Below are 12,882 nucleotides of genomic sequence, written 5' to 3'. Positions count from 1 at the left end.
GGCTATTACTATTACTGAGTCCTCTCGTAAGTCCTAGGCAGAAATTATCATCACCCTGTCTCTTAATAGCCAAAAAATTTATCTCTGCCCACAACAATACATATTATGACATTCTTGTCAGTTTGCCAAGGAGCAAAGTTGCATGGTACACACAGAATCACACACTTCAGTTTCTGTACATGTGTAAAAGGGGTTTTATTATACTATTCATAATTAAACCCAAACCAAGGGAAGAAAGAGAAAGAAGAAATGGGCCTAAAGGGAAAAATTCCAACAGTATTCCTGCCCTAATGCTTGCTTCTTCTAATACAGCAGAGAATTACTCATGGGGCCGGCGGGGGGGGGGGGGGGGGGGGNACACACACACACACACACACACACACACACACACACTAAGGGTAGCGGTGTGCGAGTGGCACTGTGAAGAGAAAAAAAGATATATCAACAGGCAATATCCTGGCTGCAGAGTTGCTGAGACACAGTTCCCAGAGTGTAAATGCCCTACACTAAGGGACTACATATCTGAATCAAAATTATACTGACCTTTTCCCTCCATAAAAGTAACAAAATTTGCGTTATATTTGTTGGTGTGAAGTTTCTCTTCCAAGTCAAAAGTTCTTTTCCCTTCAATTTCATCATCTGAAATGCCGTCATCTTCATAGCGTCGTCGCATGGTACCACGCTAGACAGAGAGGGACATCAAGCATGAAATCATATACTTTTTCATATCAATCCAAATATGGGCATAGTTTCCCCTACCTATATGTTTAAAGTACTCTTTCAATTTCAGTTGCTATATCATGCCTCAATATTCCTTAAGATCTTTCTCCTAAGTAAGGTCAGCAAGTATTCTCAGAAAATGTATATAATAAAACAAAGTTTTATGTATTTATTTAATAAAACAAAGTTTTAATTAGTCTGCTTATGATGTGTTCACTATGTTAACTCTTTCAGCCTAGAGACATAAATTTGCAATAAAAATTTGACCTAAAAGAGTCTGCTAAATATTTTATTTGGCTCTGACCGATATGGCTCAGTTGGGTGTCACCCCACAAAGCGAAGGGTCACTGGTTCAATTCCTAGTCAGGGCACAAGCCTGAGTTGTGAGCCTGGTTCCCCCATTGGGGCACAGATGGGGTGTGTGTGAGAAGCAACTGATTGATGTTTCACTCCCTCTTTCAGCTCCTTTACTTCCCTTCTCTCTAAAATAAACAAGCCTTGGCTGGTGTGGCTTAGTGAACTGAGTTCCAGTTTGCGAACCAAGGGGTTGCCGGTTCAATTCCTAGCCAGGGCACATGCCTGGGCTGCAGGCCAGACCCCCAGCTGGAGGCATGCTACAGGCAACCACACAGCAATGTTTCTCTCCCTCTCTTCTCCCGCCCTTCCCCCCAATAAATAGATAGATAGACAGAATCTTTTAAAAATAAAATCTTTTAAAAAGTAAATAAAATCTTTAAAATTTTTTATTTTGCATATCATTGCTTATCAGAGTGGGGACAAATTATCTTTATAGACATTTTAGGCCAGAATACAAACTAATTTTTTTTCCACTGGGGAAAGCTGTATCTAGATCATCTTTCTAAAACACCCCTCAAGAACAGACTAAAACATCTGAATTAATGAAGCAAAAACACTTTAGCATGAGATAAAGGAATGAAGTTAATCTGAACAAAAGCATTCCCAACAGTAACTAGCAATATTTAGCTTTAAGGATAATGTCTTCCCAAAGAAAATATACAAATGGCCAATGAGCACAGGAAAATGCTCAGTATCATTAGTCATTAGGGGAAATGCAAATTAAAGCCACAATGAGATACCACTTCATACCCACTAGGATGGCTATTATCAAAAAGATAGACAATAAAAAGTGTTGGCAAGAATGTAGAGAAATGAAACCCTTATTTATTTATTTATTTAAAAAAATCTTCTATCACATTTTTTAAAAATTTTATTTCTTTATCTTTAGAAGGGAAGGGAAGGAGAGAGGGAGAGAAATATCAATGTACAGTTGCTTCTCGTGCGTCCCTTGCTGGGAACTGGCCTGCAACCCAGGCATGTGCCCTGACTGGGAATCGAACCTCGATCTTTTGGTTCGCAGGCCCGTGCTCAATCCACTGAACTACACCAGCCAGGGCAAAATCCTTATTTATTGATGATGGGAACATAAAATGGTTCAGCCACTTCAGAAAACAACCTGGCAGTTTCAGCAATTCCACTTTGATGGATATATCCAAAAAAAAATTAAACAAAATCCAAACAAAAACTTGTACACAGATGTTCATGGCATCAATTACAATAGCCAAAAGGTAGACACAAGACAAATGTCAATCAATGATGAATGGGAAAACAAAATGTGATATATTTACATATACCACATACATATAATGGAATGTTATTCAGCCATAAAAAGAAATGAAGTATATTTTATTAATTATACCATTATAGTTGTTCTATTCCCCCCTTCATTCCCCTCCACCTGCAAACTCTCTCCTCCACCATTCTCCCCCCTTAGTTTATAACCACGTGTCTCAAGTTCTTTAGATTCTATATTTCCCCCACTATTCTCGCCCTCTCCCGTATCTATTTTCTACCTACCATCTATGCTATTTTCTGTGCCTTCTCCCCCCTTCTCCTCCTCCCACTCCCCTGTTTCTAACCCTCCATGTGTTCTTCATTTCTATGGTTCCACTCCTGATCTAGCTGTCCTCTTGGTTTGCTTTTGTTTTAGGTGTGGTTGTTAATAACTGTGTGTTTGCTGTCCTTTCACTGTTCATATTTTTCATCTTCTTTTTCTTATATAAGTCCCTTTAGCATTTCATATAATAAGGGCTTGGTGATGATGAACTCCTTGAACTTGACCTTATCTGAGAAGCACTTTATCTGTCCTTCCATTCTAAATGAAAGTTTTGCTGGATAAAGCAATCTTGGCTGTAGGTCTTTGGATTTCATGACTTGGAATACTTCTTTCCAGCCCCTTCTTGCCTGTAAGGTCTCTTTTGAGAAATCCGCTGACAGTCTGATGGGTACTCCTTTGTAGGTGACTGTCCCCTTATCCCTTGCTGCTTCTAGGATTCTCTCCTTCATTTTGGTCTTGGCTAATGTAATTATGATGTGCCTTGGTGTGTTCCTTCTTGGGTCCAACTTCTTTGGCACTCTCTGAGCTTCCTGGATTTCCTGGAAGTCTATTTCCTTTGCCAGACTGGGGAAGTTCTCCTTTATTATTTGTTCAAATACGTTTTCCACTCGTGGCTGTTTCTTTCCCCCTTCTGGTACCCCTATAATCCGGATGTTGGAACGTTTAAAGATGTCCTGGAGGTTCCTAAGCCTCTCCTCATTTTTTTGAATTCTCATTTCTTCATTCCTTTCTGGTTGGATGTTTTGTTCTTCCTTCTGGTCCATTCCATTGATCTGAGTCCCAGTTTCCTTTCCATCGCTATTGGTTTCCTGTGCATCTCCCTTCATTTCAATTAGTTTAGCCTTCATATGTTCCTCTAATTTGTGACTATGTTCCTCTGATTTGTGACTATAATCTACCAGTTCTGTGAGCATCCTGATAAATAGTGTCTTGAATTGTGCTTCTGAGAGGCCGGCAATTTCTCTGTCGCTTAGAGTTATTGGCTCTGGGACTTTGAGTTCTTCTTGCACCATCTTTTGGGCTGTTCGTGCCTGTTAAATAGCTGGAGCGGAGCCCTAGGTGTTCACCAGAGCAGGGCAACTCAGTCACTGGGTTGTGACGCTGTATGTGGGGGCAGGGTCAAAGAGGAGCAATGGCATCCCGTCTGCCACCTCCCGCTGTGGCCCCCACAGGCGCTGCAGCTGCCATTGTCAGCAGGTCCCGCGCGTTTCGTCCCATTGCACGCAAGTGTGCCACTGCCATCAGCCCTCCACCACCGGGTTTGCCCTCTGGGGCCTGCGTGGTCCGTCTCACTGTGCGAGAATGTGCAACCGCGGTCAGTCTGCCCCGCACCCTGACTGGGTCCGGGCTGCCTGCGCACCTAGGTTGGGGGATCTTTCCTGTCCGACCCTGCTCCACTGCTGGCTCCGCCCCTCTTACCATCCCGGTGGAATGGTTCGTTGTTGTCGGGCTTCCGTATAATTCAATTTTCTGGTCTTTGGCTGTGTCTTTGTTCTCCAAATCTTTGTTGTATTCAAACTTGGTTGTGGGAGAAGGCACAGTGTTTCCACCTATGCCTCCATCTTGGCGGAAGTCCAGAAATGAAGTATTGATAAGTGCTACAACATAGAAGAATCTTGAAAACACCATGCTATGCTAAGTGAAAGATGCCAAACACCCAAGACCACACATAATGTATGATTTTATTTACACGAGATATCCAGAATAGCCAAATCCATAGAAATAGAGGGGAAATTAGTTACTAGGGGCTGGGGAAAGGAATAAGAAGTGACCATTAAGATTTTCTTCTTAATGATATATTATAAAATTGTACACTTAAAAACTATATGATTTTGCCCTGGCTGGTATAGCTCAGTGGATTGAGCGCGGGCCTACGAACCACGCGATCGCGGTTCAATTCCCAGTCAGGGCACATGCCTGGGTTGCAGGCCAGTTCCCCAGCAGGGAACTGGCCCGCATGAGAGGCAACCATACATTGATATTTCTCTCCTTCCCTTCCCCTCTAAAGATAAATAAATAAAATCTTCAAAAAAAGAAAGCAATATGATTTTATTAGCCAATGTTACCCCAATAAATATAACTTAAAACTTAAAAAGTAAAAGAAAAAAAAAAGGTTTTTTTCTTGACAGTTTATTTAAGTCAAAGGGAATAACGATAGGCTCCCTTTCAATGCTCTGCAATTTTAGTTTACATTTCTCTGTCATTTTGCCATCAAGAAATAGACCTTCCTTTGGTAGCAGACTCTACATAATTGTTGGTTGCATGTCAATACTTAATATTCTATGTGGTTTTCACAGATAAAACCCATATGTAGTTACATAAGTAATTCAGAACAACTAAGTTAGTTTTTAAATGAGCCATAATAAGAACTTCTAAAACCTTTTGGTTAACTTTCACTGTAAAAATACTATCTAATTATTGTCTTAAGGACAGTCTTCTTATGTTCTTTGTATTATAGTTACATATCATATGGTAATCAATCATATTTCACTTGAAAGGAAGTTTTCTAAGTAAAATGTAGATTCATTACGTTTTCCCATATTTTCTGTTTCTTTTTACAACTCTTTATTGCTCTTCCTTCCTGAAACAACCTGAAATTTTGTGGTAAACCACATTTTGGATCAGAATTTGTTAGATGACTTCCTTATTTACAGGGTAGCATCACTAGAGAAGGATAATGCAGACTAGAGACAAACAGTTACCAGTTATTACACAGAAACTTCTGGCATTCTCTTTTTTTAAACACATGGTAAGAAAAAAATGGTGGGAAGGCTATTTTCTCAAACTGTTTTCATGGAATATACCTAAAGAGTAAAAGAGCAGATAGAGAGTCAGGAAATCCCGCATTTTAAGCAGAGATGATGCCAGCAACCATCTGCCTCTCTCAGATATTTTGGGGAAGTAAAATAGAGAGGGTGAGAAAGAGAGATATCACCTTTTAAAGGCCAGTTCAGATAAAACCAGACTTATCCTATAGAAAAATGGCTAAGCTATCCAAGGCTAACATATACTCTCTGATGGATATAATGTGACCATTAATATGTTTACTACAAGTAACAATGAAGAGTGATTATGAGGTATTAAGTTTAAAAACAGTACATGTAATCATGCCTCTAATACTGCACCATCATTTTTAAAACAGCATGCATAGGTCATGCATTAGCCATAGGTAATGGGTTCCCCCATACTATCTTTTTTCCAATATTTAACTTTGCTTTAATCTTACTTTAAAAGTAATATGATATGGACTTCCGGTCAAGATGAAGGTATAGGTAAACATGACACACTTCCTCATATAGCCACAGCAAAAATTACAACTACAAACCAGAATCATCAGAAAGTTGACCTTTAGTAAGTTCAACTTTCGGAAAGTATAGAAGTCCAATAACCAAGGAATTAAGGAAGTCACAGTCATTCAGACAGACAGGAGGGAACAAGCAGTCCCACATCATGAGTGGTGGCTAAAAATTGGAAGGATACCTCTGGAGCAAGCCCCACACCAGACCACCTGACCCTGGGTTCCAGTGCCAGAAAAGTAAGTCCACATAACTTCTAGCTGTAAAAACCAGTGTGATTTGGACAATGGAAGAAATTATGGGATTCTCAGACATCTCCTCTTAAAGGGCCCACAATGGACTTAGGTCTTATTCAGATTCACTCCCTCTGGGCTCCAGCACCAGGGCAGCAGCTGGAATGGTACCAGTGGAATACAGGGAGAAACAAGTGTCTGGCATCAGGGTGAGTGCCAGGGGACAGCCTCCTCCCAGAAAAAAGTCTGGAGGCCAGGCAGTGGCCACTGTCCCTTACTAGAGCCCTCTCCCACTCAGAACCACATATCTGAGACTCCATCAACCTGGTTCACACAGGTTGCCCCACCCTGGTGATTACCTAGGGCCCTGCCCCATCCAAGTTACAGGTGTACTTTTCTACTACAGTAGGCCACGTTACTAAGACCCCTAGGGAGTTTCGTCCTAGGTTGAGGGTTTGGTCCCTGGTCCCGGCATGGAACTGATTGGTGTTTCTCTCATAGTAATGTTTCTCTCCCAACCTCTCTCCCACCCTTTCCTTCTCTGTGGAATCAATAAGCATGTCCTCGGATGGTGGAGATGAAAAAAAAAATAGAATTGCCATATATGCAATAATTCCACTTCTGGGTATATACCCCAAAGAAGTGAAAGTGCAACTCAAACTTTTATAACAGCATTATTTATAAAGTCAAAAGGCAGAAAGTCCCAAACTGATAAATGGATAAATATAACACACACACACACACACACACACACACACAGAAATAATATTCACCCATAAAAAGGAACAGAGTCTGATATATAATGCAGCATGGATGAACCTTGAAGATATTATGCTAGGTGAAACAGGCCAGAAACATACTATATGATTCTACTTACATGAGTTACCTACAATAGGCAAATTCATAGAGACACTAAGTAGATTAGAGGTTACCAGGGGTGGGGGGAAGGAAGAACAGGAAGTTACTGCTTTATGGTTTCAGAATTTCCACTTGGGATAATGAAAAAGTTTTGCAAACAGTGGTAATGTATGCACATTATAAGTATAATTAATGCCACTAAATTGTGCACTTAAAAACAGAAAATTTACCCTGGCTGGTGTGGCTCAGTGGACTGAGTACCAACCTACAAACCAAAGGGTTGCTGGTTCAATTCCCAATCAGGACACATGCCTGATTATGGGCTGCATCCCTGGTGGGGGGCACACAAGAGGCAATCACACATTGATGTTTCTCTTTCTCTCTCCCTCCCTTCCCCTCTCTCTAAAAATAAATACATAAAATCTTTCTTAATGGAAAATTTATGTTATATATATTTTTACCACAATTTAAAAACAATAAATTATACCCAAAATCATAGTTTGAGAACTACTGTATATTATCATTTTATATTATATAAAATAGTTTTCCTTGCCTAAGATAAGCACCCTCTAAGAAAAACACTATTTTACAAATAAAGAAAAAGATAGGTAAAAGTGACCTAAGTTAACCCTTTATGATAACAGCAAAAAAAGCAAACGAACATGGAAGCAAAAGTGTTTACAGGGTGAACTTATCTAGCATCAATTCTACTGTTGCTACTTCGAGTGTGACCTTAGGCAGTTAAGTAAATCATCCAACCTCTCTAGACCCTAATCTTCCCTTGGAGATGAATAATGTAAGGTCTGCTCATGTTCTAAAATAAGCCTTCCATAATCTGATTCCAAATAAGATCTCGGTCTTTCTCCCATTTACATTATACCATGTTGAAATTTTGCTACATACCAGTTCCCCAGGTCAGTTTGTCCTTATTTAAAGAATACCTAATGCCAGACCCAGGCCTCCATGTCCTGAGCAGGGACTCTGAGACAGATTTGGTGGTGGGCTAGAAACTTCCACATCTTCTTCCTGTACTTCCTGGTGCCCCCATATTAAACAAACCTCCGTGTATCTAGGCACATCAGATATTGGAAGTAGTTCTTTCTGGAGAGTGCAGGCAATTTCTATTTTCCAAGGGACACAAAGGAGTCAGAGAATGAAGTATTTGTATAATGAAAAGCCTGTTGTTATTTTTATTAATGACTCCCAGAAGGGCTACCACTCTGAAGGTGATGTATGTATGATGCCAGGGCAAAATAACAGTACTAACAGAAGCTAACATTTGATCCCTTACCATGTGCCAGGTACTGTAATAACCACTCTCCATGTATTAAATCCAACCTCCCTATATGATTATTATTCTCTTTACTTTAGAAACAAGGAAGAGAACGGACACAACTAACTTGCCCAACCAGAAAGCTAGTAATTCATACAGCAGGGACTTGAACCCAGGTACTGTGGTTCTACAGCCCATGGTCTTAACCACTGCTCTATTAGACAGAAATCCTTCTAGGATGAAACTTCAGCTGTCCAGTAGATTGAGACAGATGGAAGCAATTATCAAAGGAAGAAGACTCCAGACAGCTGAAATGCTCTGGCAGAGAGGAGGTGAAGTGGCGGCACCTGCTGGCAACAATGGAGACTGTCTCTTAATCAGAAAACCTCGCTTGGTAGGTAAGGATTAGCAAAGACTCTTCCTCAGGTGGGAAATTTCTGATGTTTCTTAAAGGACATTATATTTCTAGTTGTGCCCCTGTTTATCTAACACGCCATCATTCCTGATTTCTAATTCTAGCTTTTACTTGTCAAATTGTTTATTCAGCTATTCTGGCTGAAATAGAAATATTGCTATTCCTAACCAAAGACTATTTTGTACTTAATACATTTATTGTGTATACTGTTAAAATTTGTTCTCATTCTCTACATTTGTAATCAAACTGACATTATAAACTTTCGGTAAAGATGAAAAACTTTCAGTATTTTTTATCAAGATTAATCTCTTCACCTCTGATTTTCTCTAGGATTCTGCACTATCTTGTCCTACTACACGAGAAAAGATTTAAATTACAAAGCCTCTTTGCTGTAACTGGTATAAGAAGCAAAGAAGCAACTATATTTTCATGTCCCACATCATGAGAAAAAAACATTTGGGGGCATGTTTTTTTATAAATGTATAAAGCTATACAGCTTAAATCTGAATCTCTGCAACATATACCAAATTCCAATTGTATAGCCTTAATATGCATTTATACATACTTTAAAAAACCAACAGCCCTGGCTGGCTTGGCTCAGTGGTTGAGTGCTGGCTGCAAACCAAAGGGTTGCCAGTTCGATTCCCAGTCAGGGCACATGCCTGGGTTGTGGGCCAGGTCCCCAATAGGGGGGAAATGAGAGTGAATAACACACCGGTGTTTCTCTCCCTCTCTTTTTCCCTCCCTTCTCCTCTCTCTAAAAATAAATAAATAAAACCTTAAAAAAAAAAGCTCAGCCTTTTATCCTGCCCCTTTCACAATCACATGAACACACATATATATATCCCCCAAAATCAATTGAATTTTAAAGTGTCGTTCTCACTTTCTTTCTTTCCATGTTTTTGAAAACCCGATATTACCACAAGGTCAACACATTGGGGCAGATATATATCTATATTGCTGTCTACCATCCCTACCCACCGTGTGTGTACTATAAAAAGTATTGTTTGAACACTTACTCATAAAACAGGGACAACTTCCAGTCAAGATGGCAACATAGATAAACATGGCTCACCTCCTTGCACAACCACATTAAAATTACAACTACGTTATAGAACAACCATTACTCAGAACTGTCAGAAATGGAGTTGAATAGAAGCCTGACAACTATGGAATTAAAGAAACCACATCCATCCAGACTGACGGGAGGGGCAGAGACATGGAATGGGATGGTCACATATCCACACATGGTGAATAAAAATTCAGGAGGAATATCTCAGGAGCAAGGAGTCCCAGGCCCACACCAGGCCCTCCACCCAAGGATTTCAGTGCCAGGAAGATAAATCCTCACAACTTCTGGAGTCCCAAGCAGTTCCTCTTAAAAGAACCTACACACGACTCACTCACTCAGACTCACTCACTCTGAGCCCCAACATGACAGTAGCAGCTTCAAAGGCACCAGTGGCATACAGGAAGGAACTGAAGTGTCTGGCATCAAGACGAGAGCTGGGGGACAGCTTTCTCCCAGATAGAAAGGCTGGCAGAGGCCACTGTCCCTTTTCTTAACCCTTTCCCCTACTGAGCCACAGAGCTGGCAGGCAAGTGCCACATCTGAAACGCCATCAGACTGGATAACACTGTCTGTCCCACCCTAGGGACCACGGGAGGCTCTGACCCACACAACTTACAGCTATCAAAAGTGGCTTTTCCATATGAATGGCTGGTTTTGGCTCATGCTTCACAACTCCCTAAATCCTATTAAACAAGCAACAGCCAGCCTCAATGCCAGTCTAGAATCACAGCCTGACTTAGCTTGGGAATCTCCAAGTGCAGCACAAGTAGCAGCCGAGTCAGATCCCTTTATAGTTCAGGCAGGGTGACCCCTTATTGATATTTCTTTCTCACACCAATGTTGCTTCCCACCCCTCCCCATTACAAAATAAAGCCTACATTCTAGTCAAACTCACAGAAGGAGAAAATTAAAATGGTGGTTACCAGGGACTGAGGGAGGGAAAAGGGAGTTGCTTTACAAAGTTTCAGTCATACAAGATGAGATAGTCCTAGAGATCTGCTTATAGTTAATACTACACATTTAAAAATTTGTGCCCTGGCTGGTGTAGCTCAGTGAATTCAGCGCGGGCCTGTGAACCAGACGATTGCGGTTCGATTCCCAGGCAAAACACAGGTTGGGACTGACCTTGGCCTGCACCAACCAGGAAACCCCAGGGCCTGCCCACCCAGTGGACAACTACAGACCACACTGGAGCACCACCACCCTGCCCCTACACAGCTGATCCTTCACAGAGGGCAGAGGCTGATGGTCGGTGGTCACAGACAATCGTTGTAGCTGCCCAGCCTGGGTAAGTCCCTCCCATCGACCTGCCAATAGCAACCAAGGCTCAACTACAAGAGGAGGGTGTAGTCAACCCACACAAAGGGCTTGAGTACCTAGCTTGTAGGGTACCACTGGACTCTACAGGACACATTAGGCCATGCTACCAAGATAGGCAGTCACAGTAGCTCTACCTAACACATAGAAAGAAACACAGGGAGGCTGCCAAAATGAGGAGACAAAGAAACATGGCTCAAATGGAAGAATAAATCCAAATTTCAGAAAAAGAACTAAATTAAATGGAGATGAGCAATTTATCAGATGCAGAATTCAAAACATTGGTTAGAATAATGCTCAAGGAACTTAGTGAAGGCCTCAACAGCCTAAACAAGATCCACTCAGAAATAAAGGATGCACTAAGTGAAATAAAGAACAGTTTATAGCGAATCAACAGTGCAATGGATGAAGCTGAGAATCAGTCAATGATTTGGAACATAAGGAATCAAAAAACAACCAATTAGAACAGGAAGGAATAATTTTAAAAAATGGGGATAGTGTAAAGGGCCTCTGGGACAAATTCAAACGTACCAATAGGGGTGCCAGAAGGAGAAGAGAAAGAGGAAGAAATTGAAAACTTATTTGAAAAAATAATGAAACAAAACTTCCCTAATTTGGAGAAGGAAACAGACATGCAAGTTCAGGAAGCACAGAGAGACCCAAACAAGATGGATGCCCACCCCAAGATACATCATAATGAAAATGCCAAAGGTTAAAGCTAAAGAGAGAATCTCTAAAGCAGCAAGAAAAAATAAGTTAGTTATCTACAGGGAAGTTCCCATTAGACTGTCAGCTGATTCCTCAAAAGAAACTTTGCAGGCTAGAAGGGATTAGCAAGAAATATTCAAAGTCATGAAAACCAGAGACCTACAGCCAGGATTGCTCCACCCAGCAAAGTATCATTTAGAATAGAAGGGCAGACAAAGAGTTTCCCAGACAAAAAATAAACAAACAAACAAAAAAAACTAAAGGAGTTCATCATCACCAAGCCATTATTATAAAAAAAGTTAAAGGGACCTATTTAAGAAAAAAAGATCAAAACTATGAACAATGAAATGGCAAAAAACATGTATCTATCAACAGATGAATTTTAAAAACAAACTAAGCAAACAAGAACAGAGACAGAATCATGGATATGGAGAGCATTTTGATGGGAGAGGGGTGAAGGGAAATGGGTAAAAAGGTGAGGGGATTCAGAAATACAAATAGGTAGTTAGGGAATAGCCATGGGGATGTGCACTATAGGATATGGAGTAGCCAAAGAACTTGTATACACAACCCATGTACATAAACAATGGTATGGAGACTGCCTAGGAAGGCTGAGTGGAGGGGTGCAAAGGCAGAAAATCTGGGACAACTATAATAGCATAATCAGTAAAATGTAATTAAAAAACAAACAAACATGGACATGCTGAAAATGGAATAATAGTCAGATGCTCTGCAAATCAAGATAAAAGGGCACAGTCCTTGTCTAGGAGAAAATCTATGGCCACTAGGGGGAGACAGACATGTAAATAAATTATAATATTACTATTTCAATGTGACATGAATTAAGACAGGGTGAGACAAATGTCACAGAAGTCCACGAGGAAGAACAACTAACAAAGAGGAATTGGCGAAAGCTACACAGAAGAAGTGACATGAGTAAATGTTTATTCATTCAGTATAACTTCACTGAACACCTAAGAAAGTTCCCAGGACTGTGGATAAAGACTATGTTGTTCCTATACAACAATGACCTCTTCAAACATTTTTGAGCATCCCCTTCACCTTACTGGATTTC

General features: G+C 40.6%; 1 protein-coding gene across 3 annotated transcripts in view; it reads right to left on the bottom strand.

Moving 5' to 3' along the window:
* The window catches only part of KDM2A (lysine demethylase 2A), a 92,097-nt gene that overhangs the window by 41,802 nt on the left and 37,413 nt on the right, over positions 1–12,882 (bottom strand). For all 3 annotated transcript variants that reach the window (XR_005067473.1, XM_037053348.1, XM_037053349.1), the window contains exon 3: positions 544–682. Coding sequence is in view for 2 of the 3 variants with exons in the window: in XM_037053348.1 (XP_036909243.1) it covers positions 544–682 (139 nt within the window). In the remaining variant the exon portion in view is untranslated. The remainder of the gene's footprint in view (positions 1–543; positions 683–12,882) is intronic.

This window comes from Sturnira hondurensis, unplaced genomic scaffold, assembly GCF_014824575.4.
Source record: "Sturnira hondurensis isolate 20B ecotype Veracruz unplaced genomic scaffold, ASM1482457v3 Scaffold0007797, whole genome shotgun sequence".
Classification (NCBI taxonomy): domain Eukaryota; kingdom Metazoa; phylum Chordata; class Mammalia; order Chiroptera; family Phyllostomidae; genus Sturnira; species Sturnira hondurensis.
This window is presented reverse-complemented; position numbering and strand designations above follow the sequence as displayed.